The sequence below is a fragment of the Rana temporaria genome, chromosome 4 (assembly GCF_905171775.1).
Source record: "Rana temporaria chromosome 4, aRanTem1.1, whole genome shotgun sequence".
NCBI lineage: Eukaryota > Metazoa > Chordata > Amphibia > Anura > Ranidae > Rana > Rana temporaria.
In genome coordinates, this window is record NC_053492.1 from 371,474,233 (window position 1) to 371,498,230 (window position 23,998).

The 23,998-nt window shown below is 42.7% G+C and overlaps 1 protein-coding gene across 1 annotated transcript in view; it reads right to left on the bottom strand.

Moving 5' to 3' along the window:
- The window catches only part of SNX9 (sorting nexin 9), a 159,315-nt gene that overhangs the window by 53,934 nt on the left and 81,383 nt on the right, over positions 1-23,998 (bottom strand). The window contains exons 6-9 of the mRNA XM_040350956.1: positions 22,377-22,527; positions 10,949-11,033; positions 8,392-8,517; positions 4,670-4,787 (exon numbers count right to left, since the gene is read on the bottom strand). Coding sequence (XP_040206890.1) covers positions 4,670-4,787; positions 8,392-8,517; positions 10,949-11,033; positions 22,377-22,527 — 480 coding nt within the window. The remainder of the gene's footprint in view (positions 1-4,669; positions 4,788-8,391; positions 8,518-10,948; positions 11,034-22,376; positions 22,528-23,998) is intronic.

The following is a 23,998-nucleotide window of genomic DNA, read 5'->3' on the forward strand; positions in this document are numbered from 1 at the left end:
TCTGCACATGCTCAGAACTGCGCCCCGGCGTGATCCCTGAGCTCCGCCGACCCACTACCAAAGCCCAGTCCATGAATCAGCCCAGACTTCCGCCCTGCAGGTGCAAATGTACTGAAGCTTTTTTTTTCCAAGCTAGGTGGTTTGCATTGTGGTGGGGCAGTTATGGCTGATGAGGAATCCTCAGGTGGGCGGATGACCAATTTCAGCCCAGAGGAGAGGGCTGTAATTATTGAGGGCCTCTCCCAACATGGGGACCGCCTCTATGTGTTGTCCAGCAAGTGTTGTTGCTCAGGTCGTTTGTAACGCTGCTGCTTTAGCTGCTCTCCAGCTGACCTCTGCAAGTTTGGTGTAAAGTTACCCCTGCTTTATAAAGGGTAACTTTCCGCTGCAAACCAGAGTTACACGCACCGGGAGTAGCCTGCGCCGGCAATTCGTAATTTGCTGAATCGGACCAACTCCCTCATTTGCATATTTAAAATATAAAAACCAGGGCCGCGCTAGTTCAGACCAGCGTAAATGGGCGCCCACGCCGCACCGGCGTGGAAAGGTCCAAACGAAAAAAAAAAATCTACGTTACGGCGTAATATTGTTTGCTGAATACGGCGCGGAGATACGCCGGCGCAAATTGGCATTTACGCCGCGCATCTCAGTCTACACCGGCGGAAATTGTTCCTGAATCTACCCCACTGTTTTCTATGCATCGTATTCACAATGCAACGCAACCCAGAAGTGCAGTGCGGTAAGCTGTGATAAAATGCAAACATGCTGCATTTACTCACAGCCTTCAGTACAACAACGTGAATGCTATGTCACTTTTGTACACTTTAAATAAAGTTCATTCATAAAAAATGGCTATAATGCCATGAAAGGCGTCTCGGGCTTACACAGATGCTACATGTTTCAGTTTTAGGACCTACCCTTGGGTTTAATGATTCTATATTTTTAAATAATGCGAGGAATAAGTTGTTATACAATGTTTATGGTTTTTGCATCATGCTTTTTATATGCACTGTCCTGTATGTTTACTATTATGTTTACATTCGAAATCGCATGCTCTGTTATGTGTTTTAGATAAACGCATCCATATTACACTTATCTTTGAGTTCTCTCATGCATACATCAAAGTCCCAACCCCCTCTTCTTTTCTACATACGTATTTTCCGGCGTATAAGAAGACTTTCTAACCCCTTAAAATCTTCTTAAAAGTCGGGGGTCGTCTTATACGCCGGTAACCTAACATCTTACCTTACCAGAATCGCGGCCGTACGATTTTTCAAAAGCCGCGCCTCCGACGTCTTCTGTTCCGTGATAGGCGGAAACAATCAGCTTCCCAGGAGGCACTATGTTCAGTGTCCGCCTATCACGGAGGGCCTCTCGTCCTGTGTTTAGTGTCCGCCTATCACGGAGGCCCTCTCGGCCTCGGACGAGAGGGCCTCCGTGATAGGCGAACACAGTGCCTCCTGGGAAGCTGATTGTTTCCGCCTATCACGGAACAGAAGACGTCGAAGGCGCGGCTTTTGAAAAATCGTACGGCCGCGATTCTGGTAAGGTAAGATGTTAGCTTACACGGCCGCGATTCACATGGGATAAGGTAAGGGCACGGTCTGGTCATGTAATGGGGCGCGGTCTGGTCATGTAGTGGGGCACGGTCTGGTCATGTAATGGGGCACGGTCTGGTCATGTAATGGGGCACAGTCTGGTCATGTAATGGGGCACAGTCTGGTCATGTAATGGGGCACAGTCTGGTCATGTAATGGGGCACAGTCTGGCATGTAATGGGGCACAGTCTGGCATGTAATGGGGCACAGTCTGGCATGTAATGGGGCACAGTCTGGCATGTAATGGGGCACAGTCTGGCATGTAATGGGGCACAGTCTGGCATGTAATGGGGCACAGTCTGGCATGTAATGGGGCACAGTCTGGCATGTAATGGGGCACAGTCTGGCATGTAATGGGGCACAGTCTGGCATGTAATGGGGCACAGTCTGGCATGTAATGGGGCACAGTCTGGCATGTAATGGGGCACAGTCTGGCATGTAATGGGGCACAGTCTGGCATGTAATGGGGCACAGTCTGGCATGTAATGGGGCACAGTCTGGCATGTAATGGGGCACAGTCTGGCATGTAATGGGGCACAGTCTGGCATGTAATGGGGCACAGTCTGGCATGTAATGGGGCACAGTCTGGCATGTAATGGTGGCACCGTGAGGCGAGGCATGACTAGTAGGAAGGGGGTAGTCTTATACAGTGAGTATATCACAAAACCAACATTTTGGCTGGAAAATTAGGGGGTTGTCTTATACGCCGAGTCGTCTTATACGCCGGAAAATACGGTACATAAAAAAAAAGGTAGCTGTGTGATGTGCTGAAACATGCATCCCACTGCCCCCAACCGCCGACCGACTATAGCCGGAAAAGGACTGGTTGGAAATCCATTGAGTTGACAATGATGCCTCTGCACCACTGAACCTCCAAGCTGTAGTCTGAGTTATCACTTTCTGCACAACAGAACATCTCCTCCTTATGTTATAGAGATGAGGATAGAGGTTGGTATTATACAGCCCAGCAAGAGAGAGAGGTTGATCCGGCAGATCAACAGGTATTTTTTTCATACTTACAGCATTTTTAACCACTTCCATACCAGGCACTTACGCACCTTCCTGCCCAAGTCAATTTTCAGCTTTCAGCGCTGTCGCACTTTGAATGACAATTGCGCGGTCATGCTACACTGTACCCAAACACATTTGCTATCATTTTGTTCCCACAAATAGAGCTTTCTTCTGGTGGTATTTGATCACCTCTGCGATTTTTATTTTTTGCGCAACAACTAAAAAAATACTTTTAAAAACATTTATTTTTTTCTCTTCATTTTTTGTAAATAAGTACGTTTTCCGATGAGGTGGCACTGATGGGCACCGATGAGGTAGCACTGATGGGCACTGATAGGCAGCGCTGGTATGTGGCACTGATGGGCACTCATGGGCGGCACTGATGGGTGGCACTGATGGGTACCACAGATGGGCACTGCTAGGTGGGCACTGGGCATAGATGGGCACTGAGAGGTGGCACTGATGGACACCGAGGGGTGGCACTGATGGCATTGCTGGGCATCACTCCAGTGAGTGCCCATGTTGCCAGTCAGTGCCCATTTGTGGGCACTGATTGGCATTTATTGTGCTCTTTTTTTTTATTGCTTTTAGGTTGCCATGGTGGCTTCCCTGGTGGTCCAGTGTGGGGATCCGAGGGGGGGCTGCGCTGATAAACAATCAGTGTGAACCCCACCTGTCAGGAGAGCCGCCGATCGGCTCTCCTCTACTCGCGTCTGTCAGGACACGGCTGATCACGTGGTATAGAGCCTCCGCCGGAGGCTCTTTACCGAGATCGGAGATGCAGGGTGTCAGACTGACACCCCGCATCACCGATCGCCGCGTTGCATGCCCCCACAGGCGCGCGGCGGCTGTTATCCTGCAGGACGTCAATAGACGTCCAGTCAGGATTTCAGAACCACTTCCCGGACGTCAATATACTATTGACCGAGCTGGAAGTGGTTAAAAAGCCAAAACACAGGGAAATGTATTACTAAAGAAGATGCAATACTAAAGCCGGGTACACATGTCCCAAAAGTCAGCTGGTTCAGCAGGCACTGGATGATTTTCAGTACATGTGTACAGGGCTGGTGTAAGGATTTTTGACACCCTAGGCGAAAACCTAATTTTGCCGTCCTCTCCGGCTCCACCCTCTTTGCCCTGCCTATGTATACCCCACCTTTTTAATGAAACGCCATCAAATGCAGCCCACCAGCGCTCATGTGCGATTGGAGCGGCGGCTGCTCGCTGATGTGGAGACTTAGTTTCTTGCTGGAGAGATAAAAGAGTAGAAACACCAGTGGCCGGGCGCCCCTAGGCAGCAGGGCGTCCTAGGCGGCTGCCCAGTTTGCCTAGTGCTGGCACCGGCCCTGCATGTGTACACCTCTCTGTTCAACAAAAGCTAGTCCAAAATCAGAAACACCTCTGCGTTTTACCACAGCTCACCGCACATCCCAGTTGCATTATAATGTGAATGGGGCACATAGGAAACAATTGTTTTCTATGTGCTCTAGTGGTGACCCCATTAATCCAATGGAGGAAAACGCAGGTCACCACACTATGCATTTAGGAGTTGAAAAACGTCTTGTGCTACCTGGAAGGACTGGGTTAATTGAACAACAAGATGAGCAGAATTACAAATTATTTAGATGGTAAAACCACTCCCATATATGTATTTCATATGTGTATTTAGCCGTTTGCCTAGAGTTCAGCCTTAAGTGGCCCAATGATGGAAAACCCAGTGATCAAGGTGGGTGCAAACACTGTCTTGCCAAACAGTACTGTTTCAAACAGCAAGGTCAGGTTACGGTCTGGGGCAGTATGTCTATAAAGTCCAGGTTGTGGCTATTTTTGTGATAAGTGGCTCCAGATGAAAATGGCCTTTGAATTCAAGTTCCAGTGGTCTGAGGCCCACTGCAGTCCACACTATCTGAATGCTGTACACATTGTAGGAAATGTCAAACGTGGCATTGTGAGCTGATCGCAACTAAACTTGAGCATAAACATAATTATCCATCTTAATTACTTTTCCCGGGATTCAGCTTTTCATGCTAACATGAAACTAACACACTCTTAGAAGTTACCTGTGACTTGTTTATCTGGAAGACAAGGAATGGGAATGGCTAGTCCAAACTTCACTAGAAGACGCTCGTATAGCCAATCAAAGTGCTTATATCTGTGGTTAACTGCACGGTTTGTGTTCTGGAAACAAAAGGAAAAAACAGCCATTGTTAGACATTGTAATTATAAAAGTGCTGTCAAAATGAAGGAAATAGGAAGTGGTTAGCGCACAAAAGATGGCTCTCGGCAACCTTTGATGATGCTTATCTTACATAAGCATGAATTACAGATAGAAACTGTACAAACTGTCTAGGAAAGACAACGTGGTTGTAAACCCTTACATATACCCAGTAAAGTGTATCTGTTCATCTCCAGTCTTCTCTACATCCATTTAAAGCCCAGAATTTATAAAGCTTGTCTGAGCGTTTAAAAAAAACGGACAGAGAGCTGAAGTTAAACTCTGCAGGGCCAGATCCATGTAGATAGGCGTAACTTTAAATAGGCGTAGCGTATCGTAGTTGCGCTACGCCGCCGCAACTTTGAGAGGTAAGTGCTGTATTCACAAAGCACTTGCGTCTAAAATTACGGCGGCATAGCGTAAATGTTCCGGCATAAACGCGCCTAAATCAAATGAGGAACAGGGGGGCGTGTTTTATGTAAACTAAGCATGACCCCACGTAAATGACGTTTTTTTTCGAACGGCGCATGCGCGCGCATGCTCAGTATCACGTCGAATTTTCAAATTAAAATTACGCCCGCTCAATGCCTAGACGACGTGAACGTAATTTACGCAAAGCCCTATTCGAGAACGTTTTACGCAAACGACGGAAAATTCGACGCTGGCCCGACGTCCATACTTAACATTGCGTACGCCTCATAGAGCAGGGGTAACTTTACGCCGGAAAAAGCCTTACGCAAACGACGTAAAAAAATGCACCGGGTGGACGTACGTTCTGAGAATCGGCGTATCTAGCTAATTTGCATACTCTACACGGAAATCAAGGGAACCGCCACCTAGCGGCCAGCGTAAATATGCACCTATGATCCGATGGCGTACTAAGACGTACGTCAGTCGGATCTAGCCCACATTCAGGCGTATCTTGTTTTGTGAATACAAAACAAAGATACGCCGGCGCATCGTAGAACTTACGCGGCGTATCAATAGATGCGCCGCCGTAAGTTCTTCGTGGATCTGGGCCTGCAGAGTTCAGTGAGGAGAAGTATGAGAGCTGATTGGAGGGAAAGGATCACCCCCCCTCTTGACACAACACACAGAGCAGAGCTGAGGCTGTCAATCAGAAGTTGTGTCCCCTGTCCCACCTCTCATTTTCTCATAGTGTCAGTAAAACTTGATTCATGCTGATAGCAGAGGTAGTAAGCAGCAGACCAGAATTATACTTGGTGCTCCTAACTGAAACTAGTACACACTATAGAGGGATATGCTTTGTATATATATTATGTCTGAGGTTTACAACCACCTTAAAGGGGTTGTAAAAGATATTTTTTTTCCCCCCTAAATAGCTTCCTTTACCTTAGTTCAGTCCTCCTTCACTTACCTCATCTTTTCGATTTTGCTTTTAAATGTCCTTATTTCTTCTGAGAAATGCTCACTTCCTGTTCTTCTGTCTGTAACTACACACCGTAATGCAAGGCTTTCTCCCTGGTGTGGAGAAAGCCTCTTGAGGGGGGAGGGGGCGAGCAGGCAAGTCAGGACACTCTCTACTTTGCAGATAGAGAAAGGAGCTGTGTGTTAGTGGCCACCTTGACACTCCTACTCACCCCCTCCCCCCTCAAGAGGCTTTCTCCACACCAGGAAGGAAGCCTCGCATTAAGGGTGTGTAGTTACAGACAGAAAAACAGGAAGTGAGGATTTCTCAGAAGGAATAAGGACATTTAACCACTTCAGCCCCGGACCATATTGCTGGTCAAATAGAGCTTTCTTTTGGTGGTAGATATACATGATCTCGCCCAGCAGAGCCGGCCTGCTGCCGTAAAACTGCGGCGGCTGGTCAGCAAGCGGTTAAAAGCAAAATGGAAGGATGAGGGAAGTGAAGGAGGACTGCACTAAGGTAAAGGAAGCTATTTAGGAAAAAAAAAATCAAAAATTGTCTCAGAGGAAAGACCATAAGCCTTCTGCTAATACCTTTGGTATCTAGAGCTCCTCTTTAATGTGCCCCTCCAATGTTGTTTTTACTTTGCTTGATCTTCTTTGGGATTGAGCTCCACTCCTGTAGCTAAACCTTGTTCAATCACTACCCCACTTTTCAGTGACAGTTCCTGACAGCTGCTGTTATTGAGTGAAGAAAGAGTGGGTGGATGTGGCTTGGCTTATAGGGTGTGGTTTAGCTTCAAAGTACGGGAAGTCAGTTGGGGGGATGCATGGAAGTTTATTAGAAAGTGATTTTTTTTTTACTTACGGTACATTTTTTTTTTATAAATATTTATTTACTTCCACCAGGTTACAGAGTAAATAATACATCTTACAGCAATCAACTATTACTCCATCTACTCATATCTCAAAAAACAATTACCATCAAAATGAATGACATACAAGAAAAAAGCTTGATCCAGTTCATAACCTGTATACAAAAAATTGCAAGGATGGGAGCGTCTTCATCCTGTTGAAGTTAGTTTTTAAACATTATACAGAAACGGTTGATCAATAAATTAAAGACAAAAAAAGGGGGAAAAAATAAAAGTACAAGAAAAAAAAAAAGGGTGATGGGGATAAGAAAGGGAAGGGAAAAAGTGGGTTGGGGGGGGGAGGAGACAGGAAGGGCCTGACTCCTCCCTCCAGCAACAACTTCCAATCCGGTGTTCTGCTGAAGTGTCCCCCGGTGGATTATGCCCTCCCCTGTACTGCGCAGGCGCTTGCCTCCAAAAATAGCCGGAACATACGGCGCCTGTGTGGACCTCGCTGTAAGTGGCCTCACATCCTTCGCTTCGCTCGCTCGGCCTCCTGGCTCTTTTTTTTAACATCCTCCATGTCCACGGGGACGGTAAGGAATGAGCCTGGTTGTCAGAAGTGTGCGCAGGCGCCGTCTAGAGCTACATGTTCAGCAATTTTCAGAGGCAAGCGTCGCGCCTGCGCAGTACAGGGGTGCATAATCCGCAGGTGGACCATTTTCGACAAGACACCGGCTCAAAAGGCCTGCTCCAAGTATAACCGCCAAGGCCAAATTTTAGGATGTTTCTTAGACTGATTTTTCATAAACACGGTTAGCTGTTCTATAGGTTGGATATCAGATACCCTGGTACATTAATGTTCGAATGTAGGCGGACTCCTTTGTTTCCAAAGGGCCAGTATGTATGTTTTTGCAGCATTCAGAAGATGTTTTAAAAGTGATTTTTTTTTTGTTCAGCCTACAGACCAAAACAATGAAAAAAAAAACATATTCCTTCATTCACACTGACAGCATGAATAGACAAATCCCCCATGGCAGACTATTGTACTCTGACAGCTGCAGACCCTCGTACTAGCAGTATGATTTAATACACTGTATATGTTTACTTTTTGATAAACAAGTATGACTGTAGTAAAGAGAGTTTTAGCCTGGATTCCTACTTAATTTTGCAATCATCAGCAGACAAATTTAAAAGCATGTGATGCTCAGCGCTCCCAAAAGCCACTATATTATTTTAAAAGTTTCAGCCTAATAAGAAAAACAACTCTGCGGAGGCCGCATTCCAAATAAAATACATGACATGTGTTTAACATATGTTACCAGTTGTTCTGCTCACTTACTGTTGTCGTTAGCTGGTATTCAATATAACTCTTCAGGCCGTACATTTTGGTTCCTTTCTTAGGATCGGCCACAACGCAGTCGAATGTTGCGGTTGGGTAGACCCACATTGGGCCGTAATCTCCAATCTGCAAATAATGTTTTTATTACATATTGCACCATGAAGGAAAAAAAGAAAAAGAAGACTTGTATATTATACTAATGTTATTGAAAACACAACCTCATCCACTTGCTAAACAGGCCAATTCTGACATTTCTGTCAGAATAGAGCTTTGTGTTATTTACATACACAAAGCTCTCCCGTTACTCGCTCTGACGATCTGCGGGTTTCTGCCATAAATCAATGGCCTGAAAACCGCTGAACAGCATGTACCGGAACCAGCGACAGCAAAGCCAGGCAAGCGTGTAGCTGTAATACTATAGTGCGCAGTTGGCAGTCGGGTGTGGAGCGGCCATTTTTTAGGCTCTCAGCGGCTCGCTGAGAGCCTGAGACGTGCCACATCAGTGCTCATCCGTGCCTCATTCATGCCACATCAGTGCTCATCCGTGCCACATAAGTGCACATCCTGATGGTGCTCTCTGCATGTTGGGCCTCTGTATGTGGCCAGTCAGGGGTCAAGTCCTGGGGAAAAAAGTGTGGGAACTCCCACCCAAGATCCACTCCCCTACCAAAAAAATGATACGCTCATATGCATAATTACTAAACCGCAAGTTTTTTTTTCCGATCCACTGTACCTTAGTAATTTTTTATGTTACTGCCCGCTTCCTGTATATGGATTCATCAGGTAGTGTGCGGATATTCCGTCACTTCCTCGATGCTGCAATGTCTCCTGGGAGCTTTTGTCATTGTTCCCAGGAGACATTACGGAGGTCTTCCACGAGTTATCGTAGATTTAGAAAGAACTTTAAGCTAGTTCTTTCTAAATCCAGCGATAACTGACAGTGACTCGATCTGGGCATCGCCGCTTAGTGAAGGATTGGCTCGGGCGGCTTGGCTGCTCTCGTCCTGCAAAGGGAACTGCGTTCCTGCTGTAAAAAAAGTGCAGGGACTCCGTTCCCACAGGACTTGAGCCCTGGGCCAGGTGCTGTAAAAGTCTCACACATGTGGTATCGCCATACTCAGGAGGAGTATCAGAATATGTTTTGGGGTGTGATTTTTTCTATGTACATGCTATGTGTTAGAAATATCTTTTACATTTTCAAAAGACTCATTATGCCTTCTAGGTTATGTTGGGGTGTTTGCTTTCCTGGTTCTTTCCTGGTGCTCCAGGGCCTTTAAAAGTGTGGCCTTCAAGAAATGAAATGTGCAATTTATGTTTCTAGAACGCCTGACGATGCTCCCTGAATGTTGGGCCTCTCTATGTGGCCAGGCTGTGTCACAGTCTCACACATGTGGTATCACCATACTAAGGAGGAGTAGTAGAATGTATTTTAGTGTGTAATTTGTGCCCATCAGTGCCACTACAGTGCCCCTCGGTGTCTCACAAAAGTGCAATAGGTAGTCAAATTAGATGTGTAATTTATGCTCCTAAATGATGGTGCTCCCTGCATGTTGGGCCTCTCTATGTGGTCAGGCTGTGAAAAAGTCCCACACATGTGGTATCACCATACTCAGGAGGAGGAGCAGAATGTGTTTTGGGGTGTAGTTGCAAGAATGCATATGCCATGCAAAAAAAAAATAACCTGTTGGATATGACAATTTGGTGACAAAGGGAAAAAAAAATCTTAATTTTGCAAAGAATTGTGCAAAAAAATTACAACTTCAAAAAATTCACTATGCCTCTTACTAAATACCTTGCAATGTCTACTTTCCAAAAGGGGGTCATTTGGGGAATATTTCGTACATTCCTGGTTTGTTAGTGTCTCAAGAAATGAGAAAGGTACATCATGTGTGATCAATTTTCAGTGATTGGCACCATAGCTTGTAGACTCTATAACTTTCACACAGACCAAATAATATATACTGATTTTGGTTATTTTTATCAAGGATATGTAGCAGTATAAATTTTGGCCAAAATGTATGAAGACAAATGATTAATTTGCCAAATTTTATAACGGAGACGAGAAAAATGCATTTTTTTTACAAAATTGTCTGTATTTTTTCATTTATAGCGCAAAAAAAAAAAAAAAAAAAAAAATCTATTGGTGACTAAATACCACCAAAACAAAGCTCTATTTGTATTGAAAAAAAAGGACAAAAATGTCATATGGGTACAGTGTTGCATTGACTGAGTAATTATCATTCAAAATGTGAGAGCACCGAAAGCTGAAAATTGGCCAGGTTAGGAAGGGGGTTTAAGTGCCCAGTGGGGGCAAGTGGTTAAATTGTTCATGCATAATTTGTCAGCCTAATAAAAAAACATAATCAAGGAATATGGTAAAACAGTGTACCAATAAAAACTATATATGGCTTAAAAATCAAAAAATGATTTAGGCAGGCAAATTAGTCTCAAAATGATTACCAAGTTAACCAATGTACAGTATGCTGACACTGGAAATACGGTCATGAAAGAGTAGAGGGACTCTAAATACAGAAACAATGTAACTCAACCAACTTACAATAACGGAGATTTTCTCTTTGGGTTTTGTTGTCTGTTTAGATAACAGATACTGTTCAACTCCTGATTTTCCAAAGCCAGGAAATCTGTCAAAAGAAAATTGAAATATGAGAACAGTTAATCGCTAAGCTGAAATCATATGTACATTATATACACACACTATAGGAATCATAAGGAAGTTAATTTCAGTATGAAACTCAAATCAAATACTTATCACAGAAATAAAGACTAAAATCACAGCTGCCCAGAAAGAGGAACATCTTTATCTGGTGTCAATTCAAATGTAAATGATGTAAAGTGTACGTAAACCCCAACAGCAAGCTTCTGTTATTTGGTCACTATTGCCCATTAAAAGTGTTTTTTGTTATTACGGTTTGATAAGTTTAACCACTTCAATACCAGGCACTTACGCACCTTCCTGCCCAGGCCAATTTTCAGCTTTCAGCGCTGTCGCAATTTGAATGACAATTGCACGGTCATGCAACGCTGTACCCAAACAATTTTTTGATAATTTTGTTCCCACAAAAAGAGCTTTCTTTTTGGTGGTATTTAGTCACCTCTGCTATTTTTTTTTTTTTTTGCGCAACAAATTAAAAAAGACTGAAAATTTTGAAAAAAATTAAGTTTTTCTTTGTTTCTGTTAATTTTTTTTGTAAATAAGTTTTCTTCTTCAATGACGGGCACTGATAAGACGGCACCGATGGGCACCAATGAGGTGGCACTGATGGGTACTTTTTTTTTTTTTCCACGTCAGACTCTGCTCACATTTGGCAGCGAGACTAGCTCACGGTTCGACCGCCCATAAAGTCTCTCTTGTGGCTTCGCATCATTCGTGGTATTTTTCTTTTTTTTTTTTTTCTTTCCGTTCCTTACTTTTCATAAATTTTTTCTATGTTGGTATTTCATACTCTTTTTTTTTCCCCTTTTTTATATTATATGTTTGGGTTCCTTTTCTTTTGTACAATTACAGATTTGACATTTTTAAACCATTAATTATTCTTTTACCGATTAACAAGTCTAGCTGCATTACTTACTATTATAACATAACTAGCCCTTTTTTTTTTTTTTCCCTTATCCTCCCCCCATTCCCCCCCTCCCTAGATCTGTGTGCCATGCAGTCTTCTCTTTGGTTTCTCACCTATCTGCTTCTGCCATTCCCTGGACAAACTTTTAGATTTAAACACTTTCCATTTTTCCCAGACCACCCTGTATTTGTCCTCTCCGCCTGTCTCTCCACGGGCCAGATACTCCATCTCTTCTATATATTCCACCCTTTCTATCCACTCTTTAATTGATGGCCTCTTTGGATGTAGCCAGTTTTTTGGGATCAGAGCCTTTGCTGCGTTTAGCAGCACTGGGACCAGCGTTGTTCCATATTGTTTTTTTGTTTTTTCAGTTCCGTGAAACAAACAGGGCAGAGGGCTGCAAGGAATCCTCTCCCATGTTATTTCTACAATATATTCCAATATTTCTTTCCAGTATTCCTGTATTCTCGGGCAGTCCCACCATATATGCAGAGTTGTTCATTTTTGCTTACATAGCTCTGAGTTATTTGGGTGGATCTTACTCATTCTCAATGGGGTCAAGTGCCATCGAACCATACATTTGTAGTTTGCTTCAATGGTGGTATTGTCCGAAGTATGATTGTATACTGCACCTATCATTTGTAATTTATCAATCCTTTTACCCAAATCGTTTTCCCACTTTTCTAAAAAGGGGAGAGTTTCCTGGGTCTCAAGCTCTGTTAATATCCCGTATGCCTTTGATATACCGTGTATCAGAGGCTTGTCCGTATTGCATATTTTTTCTATTGGGTGTAGTGTCTTGTCTTCCCTAATCGGTTGTGGTAGTGTGCTCACAAAGTGTTTTAACTGCAAGTACTCCCATTCACTCATCCTTTGTTCCCCTTCTCCTATCTTTATATCTTGTCTTAATTTAATTTTTCCCCGTGTGACAATATCTTTTAATTTTTTCTCCCCCAGTAGCTTTCCAAAACGTGTTCCATTACCTGGTGGAAAAAAAATTGTGCCTACTAATGGGATTAATGGAGAGTTATACTCCCATTTTTCCCGTCTAAATATTGTGTCCCATATTCTAAATACGTTCCTTGTTATACTATGTGTATTTGTGCCCAATTCCCTCGTTTTTGGTGGTATCCATACATTTCTATTTAATTGTGTGCTACTTAATATTTCTTCCATTCGTACCCATTTTTTTTTTTGTGTGTGTATTTGACCATTCTACCAGCCTAGCTAAATTAACAGCAAAGTAATATCTTTTTATATCAGGAAGCCCCAACCCCCCTCCTTTTTTTTTCATGCTCAACAATGAATAGCTTAGTCTAGCCTTTTTACCTGCCCATATATATTTCAAAATTACAAAACAGTAATTTTGAAATTTTGAAATACACTGATGGGTACTGATGATGGTCACTGATAGGCACTGGTATGCAGCACTCATAGGTGGCACTGATGGGTACTTATGGGTGGCACTGATGGGTGGCACAGATGAGCACTGGTGGGCATTGATAGGTGGGCACTGATGGACAATAATGAACACTGATGGGTAGCACTGATGATACTGATGGGTGGCATTGCTGGGCATCACAATTTTTTTGTCCATAATGTTGCCAGTCAGTGCCCATTTGTGGGCACTGATTGGCATCTATTGTGCTTATTTTGTAATATGTGGATGGCCATGGGGTACATACCTGGCCATCCACATGTTGCCCCCTTCCCTGGTGGTCCTCGCGGCTTCCCTGGTGGTCCAGTGTGTTAATCCGTGGGGGGCTGCGCTGATAAACAATCAGCGCGAACCCCCCGTCAGGGAGCCACTGATCGGCTCTCCTCTACTCGCGTCTGACAGACATGAGTGAGAAAAAGTCGATCAACGGCTCTTCCTGTTTACATCGTGATCAGCCGTGATTGGACACGGCTGATCACGTGGTAAAGAGCCTTCGACGGAGGCTCTTTTCCGAGATTGGTGTAGCGGTGTGTCAGACTGACACACCGCACTACCGATCGCTGCCATGTGTGCCCCCCCAGGCGCGCGGTAGCTGTTATTCTGCTGGACGTCCAGTCAGGATAACGCAACCACTTCCCGGACGTCAATCTGCTATTGACTGGTCGGGAAGTGGTTAAATTAATACCCCTTGATCTTGCCAGAAATCTTGTGAGCAGATAACTTTCTGTGCCCTTTGCCTGTGCTCACTGTTATCAATTACATTGTTCTCAGCTTTGTCGGAAGACTTCAGAACCACATCCCTCTATGTTATGAGAAACAGGAGAGAGACATGGTTTTGTATTCCCATCTTGATTCTGTTGACCTGTTACAGAAGGGTTGGTGAGTGTTGTCATACAAGGATAGGAAGTGTGTTACAGGCAGAATTATTAGCTGAATATAATAGAAAAATAAATAAAGGAGGGGAACTAATGCAGCCATTAAATTTAAGGACTGATATGCTGCAATTCATTACAATTTTTGCCTTTGGGTTTAGATACACTTCAATTTTTTATTTTATTTTTTTGCATAGATGCGACGTCCTAAATGTAAAGCCTGGCATACATTCAAATTACTAATTCCACTTATGTGTCTTAATCTTTGTACACCTACAGTGCCTTGAAAACAAATTCATACCCCCTGACATTTTCCACATTTTGCCATGTTACAACCAAAAACCTAAATGTATTTTATTGGGATTTAATGTGATAGACCAACATAAAGTTGCAAATTATTGTGAAGTGGAAAGAAAATGATAAATGGTTTTCATTTTTTTTTTTTTTACAAATAAATATGTGAAAAGTGTGGCGTGCATCAATACTTTATAGAACCACCTTTTGCTGCAATTACAGCTGCAAGTCATTTTGGGGATGTCTCTACCAGCTTTGCACATCTAGAGAGTGACATTTTTGCCCATTCTTCATTCTGTCAGATTGGATGGAGAGTGTCTGAACAGCAATTTTCAAGTCTTGCCACAGATTCTCCATTGGATTTAGGTCTGGACTTTGGACTGGGCCATTCTAATATGCTTTGATCTAAACCATGTTTAGGGTCGTTGTCCCGCTGGAAGGTGAACCTCTACCCCAGTCTCAAGTCTTTTGCAGACTCTAACAAGTTTTCTTCTAAGATTGCCCTGTATTTAACTCCATCCATCTTCCTTTCAACTCTAACCAGCTTCCCTATCCCTGCTGAATAAAAGCATCCCCACAAAATGATGCTGCCACCACCATGTTTCACGGTGGGGATGGTATGTTCAGGGTGATGTGCAGTGTTAGTTTTCTGCCATACATAGTTTTGCTTTTAGGCAAAAAGTAACACTTTGGTCTCATCTGACAAAAATACCTTCTTCCACATGTTTGCTGTGCCCCCCACATGGCTTCTCGCAAACTGCAAACGGGACTTCTTAAGGATCTCTTTCAACAATGGCTTTCTTCTTGCCACTCTTCCATAAAGGCCAGATTTGTGGAGTGTACAACTAATAGTTGTCCTGTGGACAGATTCTCCTACCTGAGCTGTGGATCTCTGCAGCTCCTCCAGAGTTGCCATGGGCCTCTTAGAGGCTGCTCCTCTGATTAATGCTCTCCTTGCCCAGCCTGTCAGTTTAGGTGGATGGACATGTCTTGGTAGGTTTGCAGTTATGCTATACTCTTTCCATTTTCAGATGATGGATTGAACAGTGCTCCGTGAGATGTTCAAAGCTTGGGATATTTTTTTATAACCCAACCCTGCTTTAAACTTCTCCACAACCTTATCCCTGACCTGTTTGGTCTGTTCATTGGCCTCCACGATGCGGTTTGTTCATTAAAGGGTCACTAAAGGAAAAAAAATGTTTTGCTGAAATGACTGTTTATTGGGTATAGAGACATAAAAGTTAACTGATTCCCTTTAAAAATGATTAAAAATTGAATTTAATCTATCATATAATGTGCCTCTAGTTTCACTTTCGGTTTTAAAGGTACATACATGAAGTTCCGGGTGAGAGGTGAGTCGGGAAGACTCACAGAACAAAAACAAACAAATCCAGGGCAGTGTTTTGTTTTTAAAATGAATCCGATTGGTTCTGAGGAGTTTTAGACACACAGGAATGACAGCTTAGACCACCGTGAAAATCTCCCAGTGTGATGGTTATAAGGAGCCAGACAAGCAGGAAGTGTGGAGATCACAGCAGAATTACAGAGCAATTCAAAGCAAAAACGAAGCGTTACCCCTTACATTAGTGCTTAGTGTGGCATTACCCCTTACATTAGTGCTTAGTGTAGCGTTACCCCTTACATTGGGGATCAGTGGGAAGACTGTCCTGTTTACAGATGTTAGAAAGGTTATAAGGGTCTTATCAATGATAAGCTGGAAAGATCAGCTTTACTTCTCTAAGAAGCAGAAATTGCTTTTAGCTCAATGAACCCCCTAGCATCCCCTGGAGGAACCCTAGTTGAGAAAGGCTTTATTAATATAACCACAATCAATAATGCCATTGCGTAATCGGAACTGTGCTGCCTGAGCAATTACTTTAAAGGTCAACTCCAGTTAAGCACCCACCCAATCCGGTCCAGATGAGGAGGGCATGCTGAAGCGTGGAGAGAGCAAGTATTTCTTATTTGAACTTTTTTTAAAGGGAATGAGAGAGAGCTAAACCAAGAAGGTATAGTTTAAGATATATATATATATAAAAAAAAAAAAAAGTGATGGCATAAAACTGTATAGTGATCGGCAGCACTCCTAGGACAAGGTTATCATGTCCCCTGGAAGGAAGGGTCCTCTCTCTATGTTTAGCTTTGTCTTCACTTCCTGCATTACTCCTCAGCTTTAGGCTATGTTCTCACTTGTGTGGGACCTGTGGGCAGCATTTGCACAGGAATTCATTAGAATGGGCTGCTGTACCTATGGGAAACGCAGGGAAAATGATACCAACACTTTTTTCAAAACATGGACGCATGAAACAGTCAGGGAACGCAGGTAAGATGTGCTGCTCTGTAGCAGACACTTGGAAATTACATTAATTCTTAAAGGGGTTGTAAAGGTTTGTTTTTTATTTTCTAATTAGGTTCCTTTAAGCTAGTGCATTGTTGGTTCACTTACCTTTTCCTTCGATTTCCCTTCTAAATGTTTTTTTTCTTTGTTTTCTTTGTCTGAATTTCTCACTTCCTGTTCCTCCTTGGTAAGCTTTTCTGGCTGACTAACCCCCAGCCAGATGATGGGGACAAGCTTACTGAGGAGGAACAGGAAGTGAGAAATTCAGACAAAGAAAAAAGAAGGGAAATCGAAGGAAAAGGTAAGTGAACCACCAACAATTCACTAGCTTAAAGGAACCTTTTTAGAAAATAAAAAAACTAAACTTTACAACCCCTTTAATGGCACTTCCACGCATCGGAAAATGTGGCACGTTTTCGGGTGTGCAAAACTGTGTGGACATGTTATGAAAAAAAAGTGTTGGAGACTTTTTCCCTGCGTTTCAGATGCTACTGTGGCCATAATGCCAACATGGGGTAAACAGACACAAAGTGGGGCATTGTATCCACAGTAGCATTTGCAGAGTATGACTGGCCATAGAGGGATTACTTTGAGGCAGTGGGGCAGCTTAAAGCAGAGTTCCGGCCACAATTTCACTTTTTAAATATAAATACCCCATTAATACACAAGCTTAATGTATTCTAGTAAAGTTAGTCTGTAAACTAAGGTCCGTTTTTTTAGGTTGTTACAGCATTTAGACACTTTATAAAATAGAAATTGACTGGGGCCATCTTAATTATGGGCCTCATGAAGCCAGACTGTATGACTTCCTGGATTTCAGCCTTGCAGATCTCGCACATGCTCAGTGCTGCACAAGCAGTGTAATAGGTTTCAGATCAGGTTTCAGCACCTGTACTGTCCAAGTCACATGATTCTTCGAGACTGGGGAGTGCACAGACTCCTGGAAAGTTACACCCACTATATTCCCAGGAGTCTGTGCGGTGTAGGTTAGGAAGCTTAAAGCGGGGGTTCACCCATCAATTTAACAGTTTGAAAAAGCAGTTACATTCCTGGCATGCCGGGAATGCCAACTGTCACATTGGTTGTGCTCTCAACCAAACTGTCAAACCATCCAATGGCTGGTGTCATAACTGATCACATGTGCAGCATCATGGAAGATTAAACAGAGGCCAAGACGCGCCTTAGCAGCCGTCATTCAACTCCTCTTCGCTTAGAAATGCCCATTCCCCGCAGGATTCCCCGCTCGGAGCCGGAAAACAAGGGCTCATATAACGATAAGTACAAGTAAAAAAAAAAAAAAAAAACAGCATACTGCAGATGTTAGCAGTATGCTACAGCTAATGTCAAAAAGTGGATTTTTGGGTGAACCTCCGCTTTAAGCACCTAGGTGCAGGAAGAGGGAAGATTAACTATTCTGCCTAGCAACAACACTTTGAAGGCATCTAAAAAAAAAAATGTTTTTCTTAAAGGACTAATGACATTTTTTTAAAACTACTGATGTAATGTTATATTTATGGGTGGAACTCCACTTTAAATATGTATTGCAATATGTGTGAACTAAAAATCCCTGTTTTTTTATTGCAGAGTAGCTGAATAGCAGTGTGCAGAGGGTTCATCCAGAATCAGTACTGAATACAAAGCAGTGTACAATTTTTAATAAATGAAGACTATATGTTATCGCAATGTGCAAAAACAGTGTAGCGCTACACTGTTTTTGCACATTTCTTTCACACTTTATATCTAAGTTGTAGTGTTTAGCAGCAGGACGTCCCTCTCAGGACCTTATCTTAATTGTCTCACTAATGTATTTTCTTTCACTAAGCGCAAATTCTCCCATTCCCTTTCCCTTTCTTTTACATATGTTATCACAAAGCTATTGTTTGGCAGTACTTGCTGATAAAATTGGCAATCATAAACCAAGAGCGTTTGAATTCATTACAGCTTAAGTAACAGTCAAAGTCTTCTTTAAACAATCAAATGAAAATTCTTCATGAGGCATTCCCATTGCATTCACCTTGTTATTACAGCGACTCTGTCAGCAATCTCAAAGTCCAAATACTGCGTCTGGTGATGTAGGGTTGGACAGGAGGAACCACTAACCACAACCATGACACAGTAATTTCAATCACCCGGAAGTGTTGGCTTCTGCAATTACTTCAGCCAGCAATTCCCACAGATTGGAGCAGCATTTCCATCATGGGCAAAGAGAGACAATTATTCTCTTTCCTGTTTAATAGGGCAGTTGAGACTTTAACCATTTGCTTACTGGGCACCTAAACCCACTTCCTCTCCAGACCAATTTTCAGCTTTCAGCACTCTCACTTTGCATGACAATTGTGCCGTTATACAACACTGTACCCAAATGAAATTTTTATATTTTTTTCCCCCCACAAATAGGGCTTTCTTTTTGTGGCATTTAATCACTGCTGTGTTTTTTTTTTTTTTTTAATTGCAAAAAAAAAGAAAAAGGAAAAAAGACCAACATTTTTTAAAAATAAAACAACAAAAATTTAAAGTTTCATAGTTTGTTATAAAATTTTGAAAACGGGTAATTTTTCTTCTTCATTGAAGTGCGCTGATGAGGCTGCACTGATGAGCACTGATAGGCTGTACTGATGGTCACTGATAAGGCAGCACTGATGGGTGGCACTCATGATCACTGATGGGTGGCACTGATGGGCATTTATTGGCAGCACTGGTGGGCATTAATAGATGGCACTTTTGGGCAAAGGTAGGTGGCACTGGTGGGCACAGATGAGGCAGCTGCGGCTCTTTGTGTGAGGGACCGATGATCCTCTGACAGAAGCCGGTGATCGGCTTTTTTTTCCTCTCATGCTGCCAAGGAAATGTAACCATGGTATTTTTAGGTCATTATAATACACACTATATATATGGCCCAGATTCTCATACATTTACGTTGCTCCTGGGCAGCGTAACGTATGTGATTTACGTTACACCGCCGCAGGGTTACAGGTTTACGGCCTGATTCTCAGAACACTTACCTGCAAACTTGGGGCGGTGTATCGTTAAATCGCTCGGCGCAAGCCCGCCCAATTCAAATGGGGCGGGCACCATTTAAATTAGGCGCGCTCCCGCGCCGAGCGTACTGCGCATGCTCCGTCGGGTAAATTACCCAACGTGCATTGCGCTAAATGACGTCGCCCCGACGTCATTTGCTTAGACGTTTACATGGAGGTTTTAAATGGAGTCCAGCGCCATTCACGGACTTCTTACGCAAACGACGCAATTTTTTTTAAATTTGATGCGGGAACGACGCCATACTTAACGTTGGTTGCCCCTCCTAATAGCAGGGGCAACCTTACGCGTCGCGTACGCTACGGAAACGACGTAAATTCTCAGCGTCGACCGCGCGTATGTTCGGGAATCTCGCGTAATTACCTCATTTGCATAGACGACGGGGAAAACGGCGATGCGACACCTAGCGGCGGGAAAAAAAAATTGCTTTTAAGATTTGACAGCGTAAGAGCCTTACGCCTGTCAGATCTAATGGGTATCTATGCGTAACTGATTCTAAGAATCAGTCGCATAGATACCCGGGGCCAGATGAGGAGTTACGACGGCGCAAATGGTGTTGCGCCGTCATAACGCCTTTGAGAATCTGGGCCTATATATATATATATATATATATATATATATATACAGTGAGGAAAATAAGTATTTGAACACCCTGCTATTTTGCAAGTTCTCCCACTTGAAAATCATGGAGGGGTCTGAAATTGTCATCGTAGGTGCATGTCCACTGTGAGAGACATAATAAAAAAAAAAAATTCCAGAAATCACAATTTATGATTTTTTAACTATTTATTTGTATGATACAGCTGCAAATAAGTATTTGAACACCTGTCTATCAGCTAGAATTCTGACCCTCAAAGACCTGTTAGTCTGCCTTTAAAATGTCCACCTCCACTCCATTTATTATCCTAAATTAGATGCACCTGTTTGAGGTCATTAGCTGCATAAAGACACCTGTCCACCCCATACAATCAGTAAGAATCCAACTACTAACATGGCCAAGACCAAAGAGCTGTCCAAAGACACTAGAGACAGAATTGTACACCTCCTAAAGGCTGGAAAGGGCTACGGGGAAATTGCCAAGCAGCTTGGTGAAAAAAGGTCCACTGTTGGAGCAATCATTAGAAAATGGAAGAAGCTAAACATGACTGTCAATCTCCCTCGGACTGGGGCTCCATACAAAATCTCACCTCGTGGGGTCTCAATGATCCTAAGAAAGGTGAGAACTCAGCCCAGGACTACACGGGAGGAGCTGGTCAATGACCTGAAAAGAGCTGGGACCACCGTTTCCAAGGTTACTGTTGGTAATACACTAAGACGTCATGGTTTGAAATCATGCATGGCACGGAAGGTTCCCCTGCTTAAACCAGCACATGTAAAGGCCCGTCTTAAGTTTGCCAATGACCATTTGGATGATCCAGAGGAGTCATGGGAGAAAGTCATGTGGTCAGATGAGACCAAAATAGAACTTTTTGGTCATAATTCCACTAACCGTGTTTGGAGGAAGAAGAATGATGAGTACCATCCCAAGAACACCATCCCTACTGTGAAGCATGGGGGTGGTAGCATCATGCTTTGGGGGTGTTTTTCTGCACATGGGACAGGGCGACTGCACTGTATTAAGGAGAGGATGACCGGGGCCATGTATTGCGAGATTTTGGGCAACAACCTCCTTCCCTCAGTTAGAGCTTTGAAGATGGGTCGAGGCTGGGTCTTCCAACATGACAATGACCCGAAGCACACAGCCAGGATAACCAAGGAGTGGCTCTGTAAGAAGCATATCAAGGTTCTGGCGTGGCCTAGCCAGTCTCCAGACCTAAACCCAATAGAGAATCTTTGGAGGGAGCTCAAACTCCATGTTTCTCAGCGACAGCCCAGAAACCTGACTGATCTAGAGAAGATCTGTGTGGAGGAGTGGGCCAAAATCCCCCCTCCAGTGTGTGCAAAGCTGGTGTAAAACTACAAGAAAGGTTTGACCGCTGTAATTACAAAGAAAGCCTACTGTACCAAATATTAACATTGATTTTCTCAGGTGTTCAAATACTTATGTGCAGCTGTATCATACAAATAAATAGTTAAAAAAATCAAACATTGTGATTTCTGGATTTTTTTTTTTGATTATGTCTCTCACAGTGGACATGCACCTACGATAACAATTTCAGACCCCTCCATGATTTCCAAGTGGGAGAACTTGCAAAAAGCAGGGTGTTCAAATACTTATTTTCCTCACTATATATATATATATATATATATATATATATATATATATATATATATATATATATATATATATATATATATATATATATGGTATATATATAATTTGCAAAAAATGCATTAAAATACAATTATTCCTACAATGATAGAAAATAAAGACACAAATCATTCTTCTTTGCTCAGTAATATACACTCTATGCATAGTCATGTACTTGTTAAGAGGTATCCTCATGGAGGCCGGTCTTCCTCCTGCCCGTTGAGCTGCTCCAGGATCAGAGGACTCCGAATCTTTGTAACCAAGAAAACCAGGAGGAGAGGATTTAGGATCGTCCCAGTCGTCGTCCCACTCATCATCATCAGCAGCTGAAAAGAAATGAAGACTTTATTTGGAAGTCACAGGTACTCTTAAAGGGAAACCTCACTTATGATGTTCTCAGACACCACCAAAGTACCACAACTACCACACTGGGAATCAGTCAATTTAGTTGCGTGTTTCTCAGTGTTTAGTGCAAATATTAGCCAAAAATATTTTATCCTGTGACATGGCATGACGAAGTTATTGCCTTTGGTAGCGCTGTAAACTTTTATCCATGAAAATGTTGTAACTGTTGCCATAACAGTATACATTTTTACAGTTTTTTTTGTTATAACATTTTGCAAATCATTTTTTTTATTACTTTTATATATATATATATATATATATATACATATATATATATATACATACACACACACACACATACACATACACTTTCATAGTAACGCTGGGCTACTATGGGAGGTGATTAGGTTTTATTTTTGTCTTGCACACTATGATTGCTTATAAAAGTGAATATCACTGTTACACACAACCATTTTTACTGAATTAAATAGATTTATTCATTGTGTATTGTTGTAACAAGCTGTGATTGGCCACAGCTAATTTGGGTGATTGGCCCTGTCTGTACCATGTGATCACTAACCAATCACAGAGATGGAACACAATACTACATAGAGTTGCACAATTCTGGATGAAGTGAGAATCATGATTTTTTTGCTTGGAATAAAGACCACGGGCCGGATTCAGAAATGAGATACGACGGCGTTTTTACGTAGTTTGCGTAAGTCGTTCGCAAATAGGGCTTTGCGTAAGTTACGTTCACGTCGATACCAATGAGGCTTTGCGGCGGATTTTCGAGCATGCGCACTGGGATTGTTTCACGAAAAAAAAACTTAAATTACGCGGGGTCAAGGCAAATTTTAATAAAACACGCCCCCAACATCCCCATTTAAATTAGGCGGGCTTACGCCGGCCCACATACGTTACGCTGCCGTAACTTAGGGCGCAAGTTCTTTCTGAATACGGAACTTGCGCCCAAAGTTACAGCGGCGTAACGTATCTAAGATACGTTACGCCGGGCGGACAGATACACCATTGTATCTGAATCCGGCACCACGATTCTTGGTGTAACATCATCTTTCACAAAAAAAACTTTACTGTTATTTTTCTTTGAATTCATTGAAGTGTATTTTTTTTCCCCCCAAAAAATTTGAAAGACGGCTGCGCAAATATAGTGCGACATAAAATATTTCTAGGACCGCCATTTTATTCTCTGGGGTCTCTGCTAAAAAAACGTATATAATGTTTGGGGGTTTTAAGTAATTTTCTAGCAAAAAATACTGATTTTAACTTGTAAGCATAAAGTGTCAGAAAAAGGCTTTGTCTTAAACTGCCCTCATTTGCAGACCGAAGTTCATCCCTTTGATCTAAAAGAACCAAATGATACAATGTTTCTTTTGATCTCTCAGCGCTGAACAATGTTGTAATAAACTTTGCAGGTGTGCTATCAGATTA